Source organism: Mesocricetus auratus, unplaced genomic scaffold (genome assembly GCF_017639785.1).
Source record: "Mesocricetus auratus isolate SY011 unplaced genomic scaffold, BCM_Maur_2.0 Super-Scaffold_100004, whole genome shotgun sequence".
NCBI lineage: Eukaryota > Metazoa > Chordata > Mammalia > Rodentia > Cricetidae > Mesocricetus > Mesocricetus auratus.
Genome location: NW_024429189.1, coordinates 102,252,971 through 102,277,142, shown reverse-complemented (window position 1 = coordinate 102,277,142; position 24,172 = coordinate 102,252,971). Strand labels below are relative to the sequence as shown.

The following is a 24,172-nucleotide window of genomic DNA, read 5'->3' as shown; positions in this document are numbered from 1 at the left end:
AGGCTGGCAGACCTCTGTGATATCAAGGCCAGCGTGGACTACAGAGCAAGTTCCAGGACAGTTAGGGCTGTTACACAGAGAAACCCTGTCTTGAAAAAAAAAACAAAATAAATAAGTAAATAAAATAAGAAGAAAGCAGAGAGAATAGTAAAAGAGGAGGCAAAGTAGGTCAGGCTTTCCAGATGGACTGACAGAAACCAACCCCATGGAAAGGCATGTTGGTGGCATTAGTTAATGGAAAAAGGGGGGCACAAGGAGAATGGGGAAATGCAGGAAAAGAAGGTGGTCCGGAAACAAAGATGCTCTTGGTAGCTGAAGGGGAGCATTTATATGTAGCCTAAAACACAGAAGCTCCACTGTGCAGAGTACCAGAAAGCAGAGCATCATCACTAGGACAGAAAAGAGCACCAAGGTGAGGACAGCAGGTACCCTGTGCTCCTCAAGGATACTCCACACACAGGCCTTACTTGACCAGAAGAAAGTGCAGGAGGAGAAGGAGAGCTCATCAGAAATCAGTCCTGGGCCTCATGAGGTGTCCTAGTTTTACATCAACATCTGGAGGAAAGAAAGAAGAGGCGAACTGAATGGAAAGAAGAAACTCAGTACTCACTGTATGGCAAGTCCTACTCACACCATCCCATTTCAGCACCATCACAGACACTGAATTTGAGGGCACTTGTGCTCACCCCACGCACAAGCAAACTGAGGTCCAGGCTTCAAGACTCGCATTCTCCTTCCAGCTCCTTATAGATTCCCTCATGGTGACAAATTTAAAATCACTAGTTTTTTCAATAAACTTAATTGCATCAGGAAATGATACTTAGGTTCTGTTTTTCCAAAGCTCAATAAGGCTATATTTGCAAATCTCAATGCAAAAAAATGTATTGGGCCTCTCCAAATTTCAGAGTGCTATATGAAACACACCACTGCATGGATTTTTTTGCTTGTTTGCCACATAACTGCTCTAGCCTAGCTAACTGAAACCTTGAGGCAAGGTCACAAGTTCTCTAGACCCAGACGATCATGTCACACTGTCCTAGGGAGCCATTGCAGTTGTCCTCCAACTGTTCTCTTTCTGTGTGGATGACACCTGACTCTCCAGACAGGCCACAAAATATGCAAAGGAAGGATGCAGATGATCTTCCAGGTGTGGGAGCCCAAGGTCACTGGTGCTTCCTCTCCTGGGAGAGATTACTTCAGTCCTAGGTCCTGGGTAAGCTGCCTCTTCCTGTACCATGAAAAATAAAAGATCCACACAGATATTGGAGCTCAAGCTGAAGCTTAAAAAAGCAAAGTAGCAGGCACCTAGCTCTTATCTCTAGCTCAGGCTGAATGCGCTGATCTTGCTGTCTCTCCTCAGCGTGGCTGACGAATCCTGAGACTTCAATGTCTTCCTATCCTCAATGTCGCTGGAGAATAAATGCTCGATGCTGACTACTGAAGACCCTGCTCCTATCTTTTATGCCCCTTTAGTGCTGGGATTAAAGGTGTGTGATCCCAGGTGCTGAGATCATCTTTGTGTGAGATGCCTATCTTTAGGACTGAATAAATCTTGTGTAGATCTTGGTGGCCTTGGACTTACAGAGATTCATCTACCTCTTAATCCCGAGTCCTAGAATTAAAGGTGTGTACCACCACCTCCTAGCTTCTGCCTGCTGAGTTTAAAGGTGTGTGTCTGGCTTTTATGGCTTGTGGCTGACTTTACTTTCTGAATCCTCGAGCCAACTTTAATAAATCATAAATAATATCTCACCAAATCTTCCCACCTGAGGACAGCAAAGACAGGGCCTCCACTCCTCTTTAACTACAGAAAAGCAGGTATGGGCTTTTCAAATGCAACAATTTCTACCTGCTTAAGCATTTTATTGGCACACTCTCCACAAAAAGGAAAGAAGTATTTGAAATCTTTTGTTAGACCTTATTTATGTGTGTGTGTGTGTGTGTGTATACACTCGATATAATAGTAGATACAGTGTGTAAGGCCTTACCCAAGTGTTCCATCATGGAGCAACAGCCCCAATCTCAGGTTTTATTTTATTTTTATGGTACTGGAGATAGAACCAAGACCATGTACATGCTAGGCAAGTGTTCTACCTCTGTGCTACATTTTTAAAATTTTCCCTCATATTTTATAAAAATAGATCAAAAATAGGAACCATTTCACCTGCCAGTAAATCTATACTTCTGGGTAGAAAACACTCCTGGCATCTAACTTACAATGGGCAAGTGTAAGATGGTTAACAGGAGAAAGAATTGATCTCTGGAATAATATGTTCATCCAAGCAAGTAGCCCTGCAAGGGCTACTGAGCAACTGCATCCCAGAGACTTCAGCAACCACATGTCATGGGGCAGTGGGTGACAGCTGCTCAAGGAAGCCACCAGCTATGAGTGCAAAAGCTAAAGTTGTACAGGACTTTCCTGTGGGAGGCTTCCGGGCCTTTTCCTGTTTCTTGAGCGCTTGAGAGGAGACTGAATTGGAACAAATCACAAAGTGCACAAAGCCTCTTGCATGCTTAAGTGAGAGATGGGACAAGCTTAAGCTTACAGTACAAAACTGACATTTTGTTTTTAAATAGATCCTGCTATAATTTTTGATCAGTGAATCTCTTCTCCAGTGTTTTATTTTATAATAAACAAAAGTTCCTTTGTAAACAGTACATATATTCTTACAGTATACAGTTATAGCATGTACCTGCCAACTAGATTTCTATGATTAATATTTTATCCTGCTAGCTTTGATGAATATCTAAGCCTTTTATGGATTTCAGAATTAAGTTCCAGGCCTGAGAGCACTTTCCTTAAAGGCTTATGCAGTTGGCATTTCAACGCTATTTAGGGGACAGTGGTGACTTTGCAGAGGAAGGTGAGCCAAGGGAGCAAGAGAATGCCCACTGTGCACCTAGTACCAGCCCAAAGTTAGGTGAAGGTGACACTTCAGGGAATGGAAAGTCCTGAGAAATGGGAGAAACAGAACCTGACACAATGCTGACCTTGGCTCCTGTCAGCAAAAGTTATCTTTCAACAGTCACGCTGTTCACTTCCTGCCCTTTTCCCCTCCATCCAATCAGCCTGGAAAGGGTGGACAAGGAGAAGAAGAGATGGAACAAGAAGGAGCTTCCATGGGAAGACAGGGAGAGGGACCCAGCCAGTGGCCAAAGTGAAGAAATCTGTCCTCTGATGAGGACATACATGGGTGATACAAGTATATCCTTACAGTAACAGAAGTAAGGAGTGAGAAATTTGCCCTCCCCTTCATTTTGCTATGTCCGATCATATTTCACTTTTCCCCCAAAAACCACAAAAAGAAGAAAAAGATGTGGGCTACGTCCACTGCTTGGGAACAACTCTAAAAGCAGAAGGGAGGATAATGAAAGACAAATGGAGGGAAGCAGTTGGACAGTCAGACCATAAGCAACCCAAATTTTGGTAAGGGCCACCTGGCCTAAGTTACTGGGCAACACAAAAGGAGACAACTGCTGTGCAGAATTATGAGTTCTGGAATAATGGGAGCACATTCCCAGAGCATGACTAAAGGGCCAAGATGTGTACAGCAGTGAAGGGAGGGCCCACTGATGGAAGCCATGAGGCATCAGGTCCAAGGCCAAGTCATAAAGTGACGGTACTTCTGTCAACTGGAAAAATCACTCCAGAGCTCAGCTGAGCTGCTCTGCTCAGTTACATGAAAAGACGATCTGAGAGAGGGAAAAAATAGGCTGTGTGACAATAGAGATGCTCAGCCAGCCCATGCCTGCTCCAGCCACTTGCTCCAATATCAACAGCCAAGTGACTACACTACATGAAACTCAGCACAACCAAGTCCTTCCCAACCTGTGGACCCACAAACAAAAAAGAAGAATCAAAGAGGGCAGTCACTGTTGTTACTCCAAGCCCCACATTTTGTTATAAAGCAATCCTTAACTGGAGCAGAACTCAATAAATTATGAATTGTGGTGATAACTACAAACTACAAAACTCCTTACCTTTCCTGCATGAGGAATTAACACTGCTCCTAAACGTGTCTACCTGCAAGTATGCAAAATTTCCTTGAACCTTCCCAAACACATAATGTATACATATATGTAGTTTCTCAGCCCTAAAATACAGTCCTTTTGGTTAGTCTTTCTAACTGGAACTCACATTCTACCAAAAATTAACCCTACAATACTCTACTCCTGAAGATTATCAGCAACATCTCACCTACAAAATCCAGTTTTTGAATCTCCAGTTCTTTCCTACAAGGCTCTCAAGCAGGGAATGACTGAACCAGAGTAGCTGGGCTCACTTGAGCTGGATGGCAGTACTGACTGGCATCCTTCCTGAGTAGGATTAGCTGGGAGAGTCCCCAGCACTGGCAAACAGTTCCATTGAAAGTTGAAAGTGGTAAGCCTTTTACTAGAGCTGACTATGGCACTGTAAAGTTACACTGTACAAATTGATCCACTAAAGCCAAATCTTACTTTCTGAACCCTTAAATAACACTATTCTGAACTGAGATTTGATGTATGTGGGGAGAGGGGCATGGCTCAACTGATCAAACAAAAAGACCTAAATTCAATCCTTAGAACCCACATACAAAATGTCAGGCATGGGTGGAGTTCATTTGTAATCCCCAGCACTGGGGATGCAGAGACAGAGTCTGTACTCAGAGTGGCTCACTGGTCAGCCAGCCTAGCCTACTCAACAAATCATAGGTTCAGTGAGCAATCTTATCTCAAGGAAGAGATGGATGGCATGACACCTCGGTTATCCTCTGGACTACACATGCATATACCAAAAAGTATACATGAAGTTACATAAATGTGCATGTGAACACACACACACACACACACACACACACACACACACACACAAAATGAACGGGTGTTTAAAAAAGTATGACATCTCAATAATGTTTATACTGTTTAAATGTCAAATGATAATTTGGATATGCTAGGTTAAATAAATCATTCATATTAATTTAGGTGACCATGTTAGACTTTACAGCCTTCAGCTTTGGCTGCTATGCTCTGTTTCTTCTCTTTACTGAGACCAGAAAAATCAAGTGACATGCATAGCTCACATGATATCTCTACCGGGCAGCACTGACCTCAGACCTCAGGCAGGCAAACAGGAACTTTTGTTTCATTTACCAACTGAAGGTGCCCAGGGAAATGCATGTTGTTCCAAAAAACATTTGTGAAAATAGTTTCAAGGAATAAAAGAGGTAAGAACAAAAGGTAATTAATTCAGGTTGGGGATGTTTGTTTAGTGCTAGAACAGTGGAAGTGGTGGTGATTATTAAACTAGAGTTGTTTCTGGAAAGAATACTTTTAAATATAATCATATGGTATCTTTGTGTCTTTTTGCACAGCATGGAGGTCAGCATTCATGGCAACAATGATTTAAAGAAAGCTGTGAAATACTACATTTTTCTAACTAATTTCTACTAGCTAGAAAGCGCCTAGGTGTCTTTCAGCACTGCAGTCATTTAAGGACTTGAAGATCTGAAGGAATAGTTTACTACAGTCTCAAGGGGAGAAAATGAATTGCATAGAATTTCGGAAAGCGTTTAACCTTCCCTGGAAAAGAACGTAAGTGATGGGGAGCATAACTAAACTTAAGTGGAAACTCTTCCACCCCTGAGCATCTTCTCTTCCAGAGGGAGACAGCAAGAGTGCTGCCTACAGCCAAATGCTGTGGGGGGTAAGGGGGAGAGTCACCCTGCTCAGCTGCCTCTAGTGAAACAGAATCTCCAGAGCTCTGGGCTTGAGGATCTCAGACCCCCACCCAACCCACAATCAGGCTGGGCAAGCATTTGCTGCTTCTTCCTGTGGCACCACTCACTAGTATCCACTGAGAGACCTGATTGATAAATCACCTAGGCAGAAATCGTCAAGTTCCATACATTTTGCTGACATTGTGATTCATTTTTGATATATGATCTTACTCTATAGCCCAGGCTGGCCTTGAACCCACAATCCTCCTGCCATAAGATGCCATGTTCATGTGCTACCACACCCAACCTGAGCTTGATAATCCTGACTAGAATGATATGCTCCGAAAATGTAAAGCCATGGCCTTCCATGGATGTTCTTGCTGCCCCATGAGTCGCAGCATTTTAATATGCAAGAGTGTGAAATAAGTGCAGCTCTTCCATCTGATAAACAAGCAGTATTTTGTTCCTGAATGACATTGCATTTGTCCTACAATATGGATTTAAAAAGATAGATCAGAATAATAATGATAAAAAGACAAATGTGCCAGTAGCCAAGGTAACATATGTGGGTTTCCAGGTGTGAAGGAAGTCAGGATCACATAGAAATTTTCAATAAGGAAACAGGAAAGGAAAGGAAAGGAAAGGAAAGGAAAGGAAAGGAAAGGAAAGGAAAGGAAAGGAAAGGAAAGGAAAGGAAAGGAAAGGAAAGGAAAGGAAAGGAAAGGAAAGGAAAGGAAAGGAAAGGAAAGGAAAGGAAAGGAAAGGAAAGGAGAAGGTAGAGGAAGGGGAAGGGGAAGGGGAAGGGGGCAGAGACATTGGTGAGCTATGCACATTACACAGTGAGACAGTCTAAAGGTAATCAATCATTATGTACAGATAATGTAACTCAAGTATGGAAAAAGTGGACAGACCAGAAAGCCAAAATGTAAACAGACTAGAAAGCAAATGGTGTACTGATTCAAAGTCTCTAAAATTACTCAGCATCCTTAACTGGACTGTGCCGACTAAGACAAGCTTATGAGTCACCCTTCGGAGGGTGGTAAAATATAGTGCACCCAACTAAAAATAGATAGGAACATTCAATAATAAATCTACTTTCTTGATATTCTTATATCATTAAAGCCTGGCCATTTGGAGACAGGTTGGGTTATGCAATTCTTCCTATCCTTCACAGACAGGCCGGAAGAAAATCAGCCAGGGTCAGTGCCAGGAGATAATGACGCATCTGGCATGGGGTGCAGTGTCCTGCAGAAGACCGACACTAAAAGCTGGGTACTCTGAGGGCACCTATCAGGAGAAGCAGAGAATACTGGTTCCTGGGAATCACTGGAAAATGACTTCTTGCCTCCTAAAGGAAGAAAGGGCAAGCAGTGCAATGTTGTAGCAGCAATTATAAAACAGCAATTTGATGAGGGCAGTCTCTCATTTTGGCTGGGATCTGGGATCTGGTACTACTATAAAGTACTGGCGGTGTCATTTGTAAAACACCAGTTGGCCACACAAAGATAATTCTGATTTTTTGGGTGCTTCATGAAGGATTTATGGCGAAGGGGTATAGAAGGAATTGACTGGCATCACTCCTACAGGCAGTTGCCCCAAAATAAAGGTTTCTCACTGGTGAGCAAGCGGGGCTGAAATTTTTGATGATGGTGGAAATCTTCTAAACAAAACCTGTACCGGACATAAAGTTACACAGCTTTCCCCTCAATGACATCAGATACTTTCTAAGGCTAGGCAGCACTGCCATAAGCAGCAAGAATACAATGAGCAAAAGATTAGTGGCTGAGTCAGAAACCAATTTAGTGAGGCAAAAACCTAGAAAATCCTGCTAGCCTTTCCTCCACGCCAAGGAAAAACAGTTACACATTATTTCTTAGAGGCACTGGATGAAAAGATTTGTCTCAAGGGTCTCAAGTTCCAAAATGCCACCAACATGATTCTTCCCCAGAGGCTACAGGGTGGGTACTCACCAGGCAGCTGGGAACAACAGCAAGGGATGTCTACCTGGTCAAACCCTGCACACAGTTCTCTGCAAAGAAAGCAGACACAGATAACACAAGAGTTAATGTGAAGTTCTTACAGACTCCAGGAGATAAGATAAGCAGCAGTCTTAGGATTCAGAATCTAGTGATTTCTTAAAGCACATCAGGAGGCTGCACTAAATTATTAATGACACTAGATTTAGACAGTAAAGATTTCAAGTCATCAAATCAGAAATGTTTACTGCTGCATGCTACATGGTTTTACACATGCTCTACAATGGTGCTATCTCCCACCAAGCCCTTCCTTAATTTAGTAAACTAATTAAGCAGTAATTGAACAACAAGGCTATCTATGATCTTCACAAATAATTGGATTGTCTTCCCCTGATTAATAGGAAAATGACCATAGCTGACCTGCAATTGCAAGAAATCTTTCAGATGTCCTTAGATGAACTGTCATTGGAAAAAAAACATTTCCAGGCATTACAGTGCTGAACAGAACACATTTGCCATGGAACTGTGTCTACAGATTTACAATGACTTGCACCTATAAGCAAAGGGCCACCTTTCTCTGTTTCCATATTTTCTTTATGATAGGCTCTTTCCATCAAGTCTGGGTTTGGTTCAGCTAGAGTTTAGTCTTAAGATCTCTCCAATTTATAGCAGGAAAAACTTCCAGGTGATAGCAGAAAGATGTGGGAGTAAGAGGAAACCCTGGGCACATAGGGGGCAAGTAGAGATATAAAAACTGGTGACCAAGACCTGGAAAAAAGCATCTGTGAGGGTTTAAATCTGAAATCTTGACCATCACCGGTTGTGGACGGCGTGTCTACAGCACAGCAGGAAGGGACAGCATAAGAACTGTGTGAAGATAGACAAACAAATCTGTCTAGCGGGACAACTATGAATATGAATGCACAAGTCACAGGATTCATTTCAGGACAGTGAAGTAGTGCAGTGCACTTGTGACCCTATTTGTTTAAGTGAACTTCCCTGGTCCATATGCAAACACCTGAAGTGAACATTATCGGAACCCATGACAAGAATCTAAACTGGAGGGAAGGAAAGTAAAGAAAGGAGCGGGGATGAACCTTTGGTTTTAAAACTAATATCAAGTCATTGTAGGTTATTTTTACCAGAAGACATACCGCTTTCTTAGAGTTAAAATCTGGCTATGGAGCCAGTATTTATCCCTAGTGCATGAATGGGCTTTGGGAGGCCATTCCCAATGGAGGGATGCTCTCTCAGCCTAGATACATGGGGGGAGGGCCTAGGTCCTGCCCCAAATGATGCGACAGACTTTGATGATCCCTCATGGGAGGCCTTACCCTCCCTGGGAAGTGGACTGGGGGGGGGAGGAGGTCCGTAGGGGAGTATGGGAGGACAGGAGAGAGAAGCAACTAGGATTGGTATGTAAAATAAGATTGTTTTCAATTTAAATTAAAAAATTATTTTAAAAGAGTTAGAGAATGAGGAGCACTGAATGCAGGGAATTTATTGATTTAGTGAATATTCACTAGAAGACACACTGTAAGAATGAATGGAATCATGATGGTGCTGGCTAGTTTTATGTCAACTCAATGAGAACTGGAATCATTCAGGAAGAGGAAACCTCAACTGAGAAAATGCCCCTACCAGATCAGCCTACAGGAAAGACTGTGGTGCATTTTCTTGATTGAATATAAACAGTGGAGGACTCAGTTCACTATGGGTGGTGCTATCCCAGGGTGGGTGGTTCTGGGAGCTATAAGAAAGCAGGCTGAACAAGACTTGGGAAGCAAAATAAGAAGCACTTGTGCACGGCCTTTGCATCAGTTCTTGCCTCCAGGTTCCTGCCTTGAGTTCCTGCCCACCTGAGTGATGGACTGTGGTGTGGAAGTGTCAGCAGAGTAAACCCTTTCCTCCCCAAGTCGCTTACGGTCATGGTGTTTCATCATAGCAATGGAAACCCTAACCAAAACAAAGATACAGAACTCACACATAAACTCTGAAATGATGCGCTATGTCTATTTGTTTTTCATAAGAGAAAACTAAGAAGAAGAAATACTCAAGTATCCCACAAATACCAGGCTCTAGACAACACTGGCAGTGCTGAAACACAGCTACCCTTGATCAGGGTTAATCCTGATGGCACTACCTCCCTCTTGGAATGTACTGTATGTTTTGTATTCCACGTATGCTTGTAATTGTATATGAGCACGAGACTGTAGCTGTCAAGAGGATGAGGGTTATGTTTGTACTGAAAACCATCATCTATATCCCCTACACCTAGCATAGGCTTTGTTACTTAGTAGGAGCTCAGGAAAAAAAAAGACACTGCTGATTGAAATGAATAATTAAGTGGTCCACCCAGAGCTGAGACATTAAACTTCATAACTCTCTTTTCTGCTTCTTGGAGCTATGAAACAAGCCTGGTTCAAACAAGCTCATTGAGTAATTACCCTGCCAGATCTATCATTCTATAAACAGAGACTTACAGACTAGATATGCATTTTCCCACCTTTCCTCTATTTCCCGTGGGACCCCAGCACAGGAAGGCAGCACATGGAAAAAATCAGTGTCTTAACACCTTACAGACCAGCTCATCTCCAAGCCCTTCCAGTACTGACATACCATGGCCATGCTATAGACAGGGAACGATAGCTCCATCTGTCAGCTTCCTCATTCCAGAGTATAAAGTCGGGCACTGAAGGACTAAATGTGGTCTCTAGAAAAGGAAGAGCTGTTAATGGGAAGGGGGCCAGGGCAACATATGATATCAAGACTGTCTGCGTGCCCTCCCTCTGTGGTTTGTCCTTTCAAGACAGAAGTACGTTTTCCTACAGTGTAAGAGGGAACTTAACAGTTAATCAAAATGTTCAAATCCCACTATCATATTGAGCCTGGTAGAACAAAACCAGCTGAACATCAAATACTCAGTGAGAAGAGACAAAAACAAGTGGACACACAGGGGAAACAAGAAAGGTGGCCTGCTACCTCACCAACACATACCAGATATGGAAGTCTATCACACACACAAAAACACAGCACGCCCCTACTGCTTACCTCTGAGTCCCCACTCTTCTGGATCCTTGTGCCAAGCCCACTACAACATCGAAGCCTGGACTTGAGGCTCTCTAAATGCAGGCCTCTACAGCAAGGCTTATGAGCATAAAAGGGAGGGAGGGAATCTACCTTCCCACTCCACCTATCCTGTTGCCACCATGCAGCAAATGCCTACCCAGAGAACCTCTAGCCTTCCAAATGCCCCTCCCTAAGTCTAAAACTGCCAGCCTGAGAAAACATCCTAAATGCCACAAACCAGTGTAATAGGCCCTGCATCTGCAATTGGCGGTGGCTAACCACAGTGAAATATGAAACTGGGAATTCTTCACAGGGGCTGCGGGAGGTATTTCATGGATGCTTTTTCTTTGAAACTTGAAATAATGGGAAGGGCTTTGCAATTAGCAACACAGAGTCTTTTGCCAGGTTTCCTTCATATGTTAATTCTCTGTGGCTTCTTAACAAGTTGCCATAAACACAGTGAGTTAAAACACGTTTATTAGTTCCTGGTTTGGGATACCATTACAAGGCCATATGTCTTACAAAGTTGGAATCTAGTTTCCTTCCTTTCCAGAGCTGGCGCTCGCTCGCTCTCTCTCTCTCTCTCTCTCTCTCTCTCTCTCTCTCTCTCTCTCTCTCTCTCTCTCTCTCTCTCTCTCATATGTGTGTGTGTGCATGCATGTGTGAGTGCATGCATACAGAATTATGGAGGACATGTATACCAAGTTTGGGAGTCTTCAGGCTTAGCATCACACCATTGCACCTATGCCTGCCATGTATCTACTATGTGTGCTACTCAGGCTATGTCACAAGAAAAACTAACTGGCTGTCTAAGTTAGGGATACTATTACTGTTATGAAACACCATAGTCAAAAGCCACTTGAAGAGGAAAGGGTTTATTTCATTCACAGTTCCATATAGCAGCTCATCAAACAAACAAACAATAACAGGGAGGACATTAACTCATGAAGGGCAGAAACCTGGAGGCTGAAGCTAATGCAGAGGGCATGGAAGAGTGCTACTTACTGGCTTGCTCCTCAAGGCTTGCCCAGTCTGCTTTTTTATAGAGCCCAGGGGCATCAGCTCAGGAGTGGTACCACCTACAATGGGCTGGGCCCTTCCCCATTGATCACAGATACATTACTCAAAGTTGAAGCCGAAGGTCAGATCTTTAACCATCTTCCTATTCCTCCTCCCAGAAATGACCCCAACCTAAAGAAAACACACACTGTACCAAGTTCTAAGCCTATACAAGATATTGCTCTCCTTTATCTTATCTTAAGAAACTGGATGCCAGAAAATTGACATTCTTTAAAAGAAGCATGTGAATACATACAGAGAGAGAAATTAAAAACAAGAAAAGCATGCATATACAAAGAAAGGAAAACATCTGTATGTGTGAAGAGGGAGGCACATTTGTTTCATTGACATAAGAATCCAAATAACAACATGGGCTTTATTTTTAATTAAATGAGATTATAAACCAATTTAATTGCTCTTTCATTCAACAAAGTTGGTTACTGGAAATTTCACAGAGACGGCATATATGCCATTACAATAATAAAATGAAATTATAAAGATATTTAAAGTATGTTTCACATATTCATTAGCCCTTTGCATGGGAAATATTTATTAAATATATATCTATTTTATTTAATGTGTATGTGTATGAGAGAATGCATATATATGCACCACACACATTCAGGGGCGCTCAGAGGTTAGAATAGACTTTGGGTATTTTCACACTGGAGTTAGAAACAGTTGTGAGCTAATATGTAGGAATTGGGAACTGAACCTGGGTCCTCTGGAAGTGCAGCAACTGCTTTTAACCACTGAGCTATCTCTCCCAATTTTGGTCCATACAAATCTCAGCTGTTATACCTCCCTAGAGAGAAGGTAAAAAAGCCCCGGGGTTCCTTTACCATTACAGAGAAGAACAGGAACCTCCTCAAGGTAAAGACAAAGAAGACCCCCAGTTTAGTAATCGTAAATCTTTTTCCATCCATCACGATACCCAGCCACAGTGAGAACAGCATGGCTGATGGAGCCTTGAAGAGGATCACAACATTAAATCAGAACATTTGCATTCAAGGTGGATGTGTTCTGGGTGACTCACTTCCCCCACTAGGCGAGGCACGTCTGTGTGTCAGGTGGCACTGACTCAGTGACAGTAACCAAGGAGCACTGGCATCTGGAGACTCTCTGCACACTGCAGTGAGACCTAGAACTATACTTTGGTTGGGCATCTTCATTTTCTAGTCTCCAGTCTCAGTCCCTGTGTCTTATTAGCTATCAGCATAAATCACCAAAGCACAAATTGATTTTGTCAGATGAAATCTGACTTTCATCTGATGTATTGTGGTATTGCCTTTTTGTAGTTTTGGTTTTTACGGGGTCTCAAGCTACATAATCTGAGTTAAAATCCCATGCAATGCAGCACAATACTCACGTCTGTCTGAAGTGACATATAAATGAAACATTCCTGGCTGCCCCTGATCCTCAGTGAACCCCACAGAAGATTCCAGCAGGGTCTCAATTTCAGAAGCCTGGATGCTTGCCAACCCAGGTAATTATTCTCTGCCTACCTAATTTCCCCAGGCAATTGTAATTGAAAATGGTATTATCTTTTATCTGTTACTCAGTTCTAATCTGCTCTGAAGTGTCCCTGTGTCCTGCTTCTTGTCTCCACCATAAGCTCACTGAGCTGATCTCTTTTTGAAGCTTGAGTAGAAAAAAAAAGTTTCTTAAGTTCCCAAGGGAGGAAAATGTCTATGGTATATATGAGCCATTTAATTAGTCTCAAACAATTCTGCAGAATACCACTGGCAGAAGGTATGAAATATCCCTTCCTGCCGTCTAACTTTACAAAGCTTTTTTGTGGACAGAAACCTGAAGCTTTTTTTACTGAAACACACCCCCCCACACACACACCACACACACACACACAACTCCTACAGGCTAGAGAAAGGGATTGGAAAGGACACTGGTATTATTTTATTCTCTTAAGGTGATTGTCAAGGCCCTATTCATTTCCAAATAACCTGCTCAATATTTAGCAAAACAAAAACATACCACTTAACATAGGAATGCCAGAACATCACTGAAAAATGTGACAGAAATATGCATTTTGGATGACTTCCAATCACCATGCTCTGAAACCAGTACGGTCCAACCAACACAGGCAAGATCCACAAATGCAGGTTACATATACAATATTAAACTTTCCAACATCACCATTACAAATATACAAAGAAGACGGAATACTACTCAGTGTTAAAACATAGAGCTGTTGATTAATAACAACTAGGAAGAAGTTAAGGGAGAGTTGCAAGAGAAACTAGCCACAAAAGAACATACATTATATAATTCCATGTATATAACATACTTGAAATAACAAAAACCATACAGATGAAGCATGAGTTAATGATTCTTCTTGAGAAAGAAGAGAGAGGGAGCTGGCCATTGATCCTAGGAAATGACAGCACCTGAGACTTATACAATGGAAGTCCTCAGGGTTTTGTCTGTGGTGGTATCCCCCGGATCTGCACAGGTAGTTAAGCCAGACTGAACACACAGGTAAAACTGTGAAATCTGATGAGCTCAATCAACTATTCCAACTTCACAATTGTGTTTCTGTTCTGTAAGTTTTAAAGCTATTACTAATGGGGGAAACTAGAACAGGCTAGGAAGATAAGATTAAGGCTGATGCTCAACATTGAAGCACTTGCTCTGCATGCTCAAAACCTGAGGCTTAACTACCAACAATGCAAAATGACAAAGGTTAAACAAAATGAGTTTAATTTCTAGAACACAATTGATTTAAGTCAATAGCTGCCAGATATTTTCATATAATCAATGCACATGTAAGAGATGTAAAAATGAAGACAGTTTATTGCTGTTTTGGTTGGATCCCAAGCCTTTGGAATCTAGTGTGCACTTTATATGGCATCTCTCAATTCAAATTACACACACTTGGAATGGTCAATTGTCACATGGGACTTATCTTCCAATACTGAGCAGCAGGGCACCTACTCCTCAAACCCCTTCAGTGACACGTCATTTGTACTGTGACATGTCTTTCTTTCTGGAAGTCTCTTGCAGAAATGTGTCATAATGAAAACCTTAAAGCCAGGATAGTTACCAGAAAAATGTGATGATGCCTACAGAGAATAACACTGGCAGTTTCAACTTTAATCTGTCCTGAATTGCAGTTTCAATGCTTTTGTTTGTTTGTTTACCTGTTTTGGGGTTTTTGTTTTGTTTTGGCTTTTGTTTTTTTTTTTCAAGACAATGTTTGTCTGTGTAACAGCCCTGAGTGTCCTGAAACTCACTCTGTAGACCAGGCTAGACTTGAACTCACAGAGATCCACTTGCCTCTGCCTCCTGATTGCTGGGATCAAAGGCTTGCACCACCACCACCTGGCTTGTTTTGTTCTTTTTTTTTTTTTTTTTTTTTAGTGTTTCTCGTCTTTATTCGGGGTGGGAGGCAGGAGGGACACAGGGTGAGAGAAAGGGCTGAAAACAGGCAACCTCCTCATTTTTCTTCTCAAACAGGAAGTACTGCCATTCTGACAGCAGGCTACCTAAAGGACACATTTTGAGTTTGTAACAGCATCCTGGACTGAAATTCTGAAGGAGAAAACGCTTCTTTTGACACATAATGTATGTCCACCAGCGTTAGGTGATGTGAGTCTGGCCGCAATTCTAAGGACAGGCAGAGGTGACTGTGTGGCTTTTACCGAGACTTGGCAGTGGGACACAGGACACAGTCACTGGGACGGTAACCACACTCCCAGGGTGAGTGGAACAGCAGATGAGGTACTCTGTGTGGGCAGTGCTTCTGAGGAGACTGTGAGAGAAGAGGGACAAACACTGGACGAAGTTGGAGAGCAGAGGCAAGAAGGGAGAGAGGCTGAGACTTCTGATACAATGATGCTTTTCCTAAGACTGCCCTGTCAGGGAACCCTGGGGACATGGCACTGCTTGCTGGGGGAAGCTGATGTTTGCTTCCTTCTAACAAGTAGCAAGGCAGCATGAAGCCACTGCAGGGCTTCTAAGAGGCTTCTCGGCTCTCACATCCATGGTGATCAGGACAGATGATTTGTCCCAGCCCTGCCACTAACTGAGCGCTTTGAGGCAGGTGGTCCTTCCCAGCATCCCCAAGTGGGTGATGACCTGGGAAATCCTGAAGAGCGTCTGAGCAGGGTGACGTTCCCCCTCACTTTCCTTTGGGCAGCAGGATGATTGCCTTGTTCTCAGTGAAAGCAAGAAGCTCAGCATACAAGAGCTCACAAAACCGGCAAGAAACCAACCATCCTCTTATTGTTCTTTTTAAGGAAACTAATTTCTAGTCTCTTTAGAATCAGCATCCAAGTAGAGTTTCCGGAACTACTGTGGTATGTCAGTTGAGCTCAATGCCTTTAACTTACTGAGCCTCTCTGTGACTCTGTCAGGTCTTTCCACTTGCTCTCCCATTTCCCTGTAGCAACTGGAGACAGGAATTACAAACACAAAAGAGCCTTGTGAGCTTGCTGTGTCAGCCTTGGAACGGACATAGTCACTAGGGAAAAAGAAACAAGTAATCGAGTATATGACAGAAGCTCTGAAAAATATATAGAATTAGGCCAAATCTCCTGGGAGCTGAAAAGTAAAATAGGAAGCAACCAGGTCTGAGCAGAAGTTCCAGGGCTCAATCTCAAAAGACTAGAGTACTCACCATCCCCCTTACAAGTGAGAATGAAATGAGAAAACATTATTCCAAAACAGAGCCTTGGGGAGCAAAATGAGAATGGGTTTGGGAGTGAGAGTGAGCTATCTTTGAGAATACAAGTCAATTAACCTCTCTTGGACCTAGTTTCCTTGTTTGAGAAGCAGCAAGATTATCTATCAAACCCACTGTTGTATAGTTACATGGAAGCATACACAAGGCAGGCCTATCACATGCCTGTTGCCTAGAGTGGGTATTCAATTACAGTCCTCCCCCACTCTTTATTTCTGCTGCTGTCAAGTCACTATGAGAATGGAGAAAATGATCTGGGCAAATTAAACTAAGAATAGTAACATGGGAAACTCAAGAGCTATTGCTCCAGAAAAATGCCAGAGAGAAAAAAACAGTTTCGCTGATGTGATTCCCTGCTAGGAAATGGGTTTCATGATCAATCCAAGTTTACAGATTCTTCAGACAGGTGCAGAGAGGAAGCATACAAAACACATGGGGCATATGATCCATAATGAGCTAGACACAGAGAAAAACACAAAATCATGGCCTCAAGATTCCCTGTGTACAGATTCTTCACAAGAATAAAATGTTGCCTTCTATCTTGAGGGAAATACAGGTATAGTACAGCTCACAGAGCCTTCCGAAGTCTGAAGTTCTCTTGCCATTTAAATTTGGATTTATTTTGTTTTGCTTTGCTTTTTTGTCACACACAACTGGTCAATCATCTGTACCATGAGAAAATATATCATGAACTGGCCCGCTGGGTCCCAATGATAATTTACATTTTACTGATGCACTTGATTACTGTAAACTTCTCAAAGCCAAGAACATAGCTACTAGTACCAGACCACCAAAACAGGTACCATATTGAAAAGAGGGGTGAAATTCATAGATGGACAGTGGCCAGTCCTTATTTTGTTTCCTATCTGCTATGCTGGTCTTAGTAGGAACTTAAGCAGCTGATTTAGATATATATAAAAGGCCCCAATCTTTATCAGCATCATTTCTGCTGATACACGCTGGTTAGATACAACAGAGCTTCAGGTGATAGGAATCAGCTTCTAGCAGTGTGGGAAGAGTTCTATTACTGCTGCTTCCGATGACATCAGTCAAGCAGCCTGAGATACTACAAGTAATACCTGAGGAAGGCCAGAGTTTCTATAGGAAATCATGGCAACTGAAATCAAATAAAACGAAGAAGAAGCACTTAGATGTTCTCATCCACCAGAGACATTCAGGGCTCCTTAAAGCCTAGATGCTGAAGCAGAATCGTTTTAAAGTTAAAGATAATAAATTCAAAAGAATAATTATTATTGTGCATTCATGTGATAAAATTCATTCTTTGCCAAATGTATACGTCCATATAACACCAATTAAGTCACAATTCCTCTACTGCCCAAACAACTTCATTTTGTTTCTTTGTGTCACATCACCACCCTGATTCTCACACAACCATTCAACTGCTTTCTCCTAGATGGAAATCCTGTGAGACTAATTCAAGGATCTTTTTTTTTTTAATTTATTTATTTTTCAGTTTAAATTTAGATAAGAAACAAGGTTGCTTCACAAGTCAGTTCCAGGTCCCTCTCCTTTTCCCTCCCCTACTCCCGTGCCCTCCCTCCAACCCCCCCATTATCCCCTCATTTCCCCAGGGAGGGTGAGGCCCTCCATGGGGGTGTCCATAGTCTGTCATTTCATACAGGGCAGGGCCTAGACCCTCCCCCAAGAGTTCAGGGTGAGAGTGCACCTCACATTGTTGGATGGGAGTCCAAAGTCGGTGTGTATACTCGGGATGAGTACTGATCTGCTGCCCAAGGCTCAATAGATTACCTAGGCCTCCTCACTGACACCCAGATTCAGGGGTTCTTGATCAGTCCCATGCTGGATTCCCAGGCTGATGCCTGGGATTCAAGAGTTAATCTTTGTCAGATCAGCTGTTTCTGGGGGTTAAACCAGCCCAGTCTTAATCCCTTTGGTCATCAGTCCTCCCTCTCTGTTACTGGCTTTAACCCAGCATAATGTACTGTGTAACTTATCTAAGAGAATATATTCATCAATAGCTGATTCTTTCCCTCTGCACATTTGTTAATTCATTATATTGGATACAGCACTGTTTATTTTTCTCAATTTTTCATCTAAAGAGTATTGTGGGAACTCACTGCATCAAAAGCCTTGGGGTACCAACCTTAGGGTGTGAAGAGATGGGGGGCCGGGGTAAGTGCTCTCTTGGGTGGTAAAGACCCAGTCAGGCATCATAAAGTACCTGTGGTTGGTCCCCCGCTCCCTTGGATAAAATGGAAGGACTCTGCAACTGGATATATCCTGTCCTGTATCTATGATTCTGTTTCTCCATAACACCCCCCCTTAATAAATTGATATATATTATACATATACTTTTGTGATTACAAAGATATCTACTTTCTGTTGCTCATAAAAGAACTATTGTAAATATAAGTGAAAGGTTTGGGTTTAAACAGACATTTCCATTGCATTTAAATAAATACCTATAAGAGGCTATTCTGTATTAGATGCCCATGTATTGATAATGAGAAACCACCAAGGTATTTTTCAAAGTATTTGTAATATTTTGAATCCTCAATAATGTGTTCTGTGTGGGATGTACAGTTTCTTCATATTTTAATCATGTTATATGTGAAGTATGAGAGATATCTATATGGGTGAAGTGCTTATTACACAATCAGGAGGCCCTGAGTTCAGATCCTAAGCAGCCACATGACAGTCATGTGTGAGGCTATGTGTCTATAATCCCATTCCTAAGATGAAAAAAATTGGATCCCAGAGGCTTGTAGGCTAGACACCCAGACAGAACAATGAGCTCCAAGTGTTGTATAGATCTGAAGGCCCACTAAGAAAAAGCTGCTTCCTCCTAGCCCAAAGCACAAATCTCCATCTGGAGAGAGACCTACCATTCCAGTTGGGCAGGCCAGTCACCTGACCAAGGAACCAAGTATCATAAAGGCAGATTGATTCACTTACCACCATGCTGAAGAGATGGGAGGAATAACTATCCCTTGATTGAAGAGACGTATTTGTTTCCTTCACAGAAAACTCACCTCTGTACAGTTACTACAGAGTTGAGCAACTCTGGGTAGCTACCAAGATTTATAGCTTGCCTAGCCTGTGACTTTTCTTTTACACTCTGATAAAACTGTTCTCAAGCTTCCTTCTAAGCCTATTCTTAGGTATTAAAACACTGAACAAGAACCTCAGTTTCCCTAGTAACATGTAGCACCCAAGGTGCGGCTCGGAAAAATTGCTGATAACATAGGTCCAGTGAGAGATGCTGTCTCAGAAAAGGAAGGTGGAGAGGAAAAGAAGACACACAACTTCTACCTCTGGCAGTCACTGGTAAGTGAAAACAAACACACAAACAAAGACACACACACACACATATATATAAACGCAAACACATACATGTAAATCACACACATATATGTACAAAAGAATAGACATATGATCTCTCGATGTGTAAAAAGTGTGAATCATTGAGATCATCTACTCTATTTCAGAGTGTCACATTTTTAAATCACTAATAGTCTCTATGTTTTGGAGATTAAGCAAAGCCCTGAGTAAATCCAAATGGTTGAAATACAGAGATGACCTGGTACTAGGAGAAAAATTGTCTCCACAACATTCCATATATGCACTCATATCTATAAAAAATATCAATATACCTACATATAATAATCACAAAAATCTTGTATTAAATAGTATGAAATAATTCCAATACACTCAAACTCATTAGCATAGTAAACCAATCGTTATATAACTATATATAGTAAATAGAAGACATATTTCATAATATAAGGCAGTTTTCTAAGTAAACTAATAATTGAAAAGTAACGCAAAGGATTATCTGGCATTTTATAAAACTGAGCTTCAAAATTATTCCAGCCAGACACACTATTTAACAAAAATTAATGATTTGATTACAGCTTACCTATTCCATGGGCATTTTCAACTTTCAACAAGTTCTTGACTCTTGTTCTCACACAGTTTATACTTTAAGTTTCCGAGATCAGATGAGATCGGGCGCGTTCAGGGTGGTATGGCCGTAGACCAGTTTATACTTTAAGTTAAGAATACCAAATGTATGACTTAGGAGTTTTTAACTCTGCCTGATTCACTACCACTTTGTGGAGACAGTGCCTCATTTTCTGCCACTAAGATTAATTTATAAAGTCCTTATCTACTCTGTGGATGGAACAGGAAATTAAATGCCTTTCCATGAAAAACAGATATCTAATTCACCCAACAAATATTTATTGTGTTCCTAGCAAGCTAAAAGGACAGTTAGTGGCTATTACTATAAGTAGTGGCCCTGAATGTGTTGCTGACAAAGTGACATCTGAGCAAAAATCTGAGAGGACAGGAATGCATTTCAGAAAAATATGGAAGAGGGCTCCGGAAGATAGTTCAGCAGGTGCAATGGTCTTGAGGGCACTGTGTGCTTTTCAAAACTGAACAGATAAACATAGGAGGGCAAAAAAAAAACCGGAAAGGTTAAAGCCGCATCTTGACAGCTAGTTGTTGTCTGTATTGGTTAAACAGGAAACCAGACATGATTTGACCTATGATTTAAAGGACTCAGCTTGAGAATGACTGAAGCACAGTAATCGGTTACTATGAGAGCCCAGATGACTCAACCAGAGTGGCTTGGTCAGTGGTGGTCATATCCTATCATCTGAAAAGTCTTAGGTTCACTACACGGTCTAAGTAGAGGCATCAGGACTGGTTCCTGGGCTGAATTTGGAATGTAAGGAACAGAAACTACCTCAAAGCTAAAAAGTAGCAATAAAAAGGTTGAAGAAGCTACATCCACTTACCCTGAAGAGCAATAAATAGTGTAGTGTGGGTCTTTAAGAAGTTGGGACACAGAGGCCTACTCAACAAGTAGTATCTGATCTTTGAAGAATGAAAATGGAAGAAACCAGACAGCCCCTTTCAGGAACTACCTCGTGGAACATTTTGTTGGATATCACAGAGGAAGAGGGTCTGATTCTGAATAAAGGTCAAACTCAGAGCATCCTTTCCTCTCCTTTCCTCTGCCCTTAGTGACTTTGGTGCAATAATACTCCCTATGGACTGCTGGATGGAATTATCCAGAAGAATGCCTTAACAATGGATAAACAGCCTGATTGAAATGTAAATGCAGTCAAGAACACGACCCACCATGCAGAAAGAGGTAAGACACAAAGTAAAATAATTTCAGAAGTTTCATACACTGTATAGATTGTTTGAAGTAACAAAAATTTGGGAGAGCTACACTTCTGAATATAGATTTTTATTCTTTTCTCTCAGAAAGTTAAGGATGCTGTCAAGATTAACATCATTCTTTGTGGAGTCCAGATGGCTCAGGAAGAAAGTTTGTATCAGCACCGTGTGATGCAGCTCACAACTGACTGTAACTCCAGATCTGACCCCTCTGGCTTTGATGGGAACATGCACTGGTGTGCACACACCCACACATAGAGACACAAATGTTTTGAAAAATAAATATTAATACTTAAGGAAAAAATTTTATGAAATTAACCTAGTATTTCAAGGTAGTAAAGTAAATAATTCTTATAAAGAAATCCATATTATATTGAAGAGTCAGAGTAACCATAATTAAATGACATGGAATAACTTCTCTTTATTGTTTTAAATTTTCCATACAGTATATTTGACCATATAATTTCTCTTCCCTCAATTCTTCACTGATCCCCATCCACCCATCAACCCACCAACTTAATATTCTTTTTCTCTCAAAAAAACAAAAAAAACAAAAAAACAAAAAACAAAAAACAAAGGGGCTGGGGGAGTTTGAGCCTAATGCTGCAAGAAAGAATTTTAGCAAAGGCAGAGACAGGAGAATCTCTGAGCTTGAAGTCAGCCTGATCTACAGAGTGAGTCCCAGGACAGTCAGAGCTAAACAAAGAAACCCTGTCTCAGAAACACACAGAGGGATGGAGGGAGTGAGGGATGGAAGGAAGCAGGGAGGGAAGGAGGTATAGATGGAGCCAGGGAGGAAGGCGGGGAGGGAGGAAGGCAGGGATGGGAGGCAGGGATGGAGGGACCCCAACCATAGAGTCGTGTTTGTGCTAGCCAACTGAACATAAGGCCCGCCCTGGAGTATAATTGGTATATACTTACTGAGTGTCATTACATTGAAAAAAACTGATTTTCAGTACCCCAGCAGCTGTTAATTACAAACAGTTTCTTGGCTAGTGATGGAGCTTTGTGTCAACCCTCCCTTCTCTGTGCTGGGATTTTGTCTGGCTTGAACTTCTACAGTACTTGTGTACCCTGTAACAGTCTCCGTGAATTTAAATATACATCAGTCTTGTGCCTGGAAAACACTGTTTCCTTGAAGTCATCCACTACCTCTTAGGTTCTTAAAATCTTTCCACCTGCTCTTTCACTTATGGGACAAGGCATGATACTGACATCCCACTTAGGACTAGATAGATAGATAGATAGATAGATAGATAGATAGATAGATAGATAGACAGACAGACAGACAGACAGACAGACAGATAGATAGATAAAATCCTCCATTACTAATGGGCTGGAGCACAGGAGAAAGGTAAGGACATACATTTTCACATCCTGCTTCTCTGCAAACAGGCCCAACTTACTTCCCCGTTAATAATTCTGGTGTGTAACAAAGTAAAATTTAAAGCACTAAAAGGAACAAACAAAAAGTTCAGACTACTTTGGGATGTCTTAACAACATTCAAGGACGTTAACATTAAGCAACATGAATCAATAGGTCCACTACATCTTCCTGTCTCATCTTCCACTACTACACCTAAGGTAGTCCAGAAACCCATAGAACACATGATGGTTCTATCACAGCTGAGAAGTCATGAAAACCTGAATGAGGTTCAAACTAACCTTCCACTATCTTCTAAGGTGGCCTTCAAGAAAAATATAATGTTAACTCAAATCTTTGATTTACTGGAATAATAATTCATAGCCTGGGCTTCGACTTCAATTTATTAACATACTGGCTTCTCTATTGCTCATGATTAGAGAGCAGTGTCAATCACTCTCATCTGTAGAACTGATACCAGAAGACAAATGAGCAACCAAAAATGTCTCATTAATATGACTATTCAGCCATATGGCAGTATCCATCCCGAGTTGAAAAGCAGAACTCTGCTTAATAGCACAAAGCCCTCCAGTCATTTGTATCTTACATGCAATCATTCAGGAGACTGAAACTGCTAGCTAAATCATTTTGATCTTATTTAATTTGCCGTTCTCCTTTCACATTAGTTCTGCTACAGAAATAGGACCACAGTTTCCTTTCAATAACTCCCTGACAACTTAGAGCAGGAAGAATCAATTTACTTTGTTAACTCCACTCCCTCACTGAAAGCCAGTAATTATAAAGCATTTAATTAATGCAAAAACGTCTCACTTTCTATTATTATAGCAAGATAAATATTGACCAAAGGTGTACTCTGTAGTTTTCCTTTTGTTTCAATGTAATTTTATTGTATTTGTTTTACACTAAGGTAATGTATTTTACCAACAGGCACAACCTAGACAAAGCTTTGTTTTGATGTAATTGTCAGCTAGTGCTGATTCAGAACAAAGTAATATCGTATATAACAAAAGAAACTTGAATAATGGAGGTCTACATAACATGCATTTTGTTTTATAGAATATATATGAGGATAATGTATTATATAATATAGGGAGCCATATTTGAAAGACATACT

The 24,172-nt window shown here is 41.5% G+C and overlaps 1 protein-coding gene across 14 annotated transcripts in view; it reads right to left on the bottom strand.

Moving 5' to 3' along the window:
* Plcb4 (phospholipase C beta 4) overlaps positions 1–24,172 on the bottom strand; it is a 375,454-nt gene that overhangs the window by 221,331 nt on the left and 129,951 nt on the right. For 10 of the 14 annotated variants that reach the window (XM_040746359.1, XM_040746358.1, XM_040746368.1 and 7 more), the window contains 2 exons: positions 7,667–7,725; positions 468–555 (listed from right to left, as the gene is read on the bottom strand). The exons of 2 other annotated variants lie outside the window; for them this stretch is intronic. In XM_040746359.1, the coding sequence (XP_040602293.1) occupies positions 468–506 (39 nt within the window). In that variant the 5' untranslated portion in view covers positions 507–555; positions 7,667–7,725. The remainder of the gene's footprint in view (positions 1–467; positions 556–7,666; positions 7,726–24,172) is intronic. 2 more of the 14 variants (XM_040746364.1, XM_040746365.1) reach the window with 1 other exon arrangement.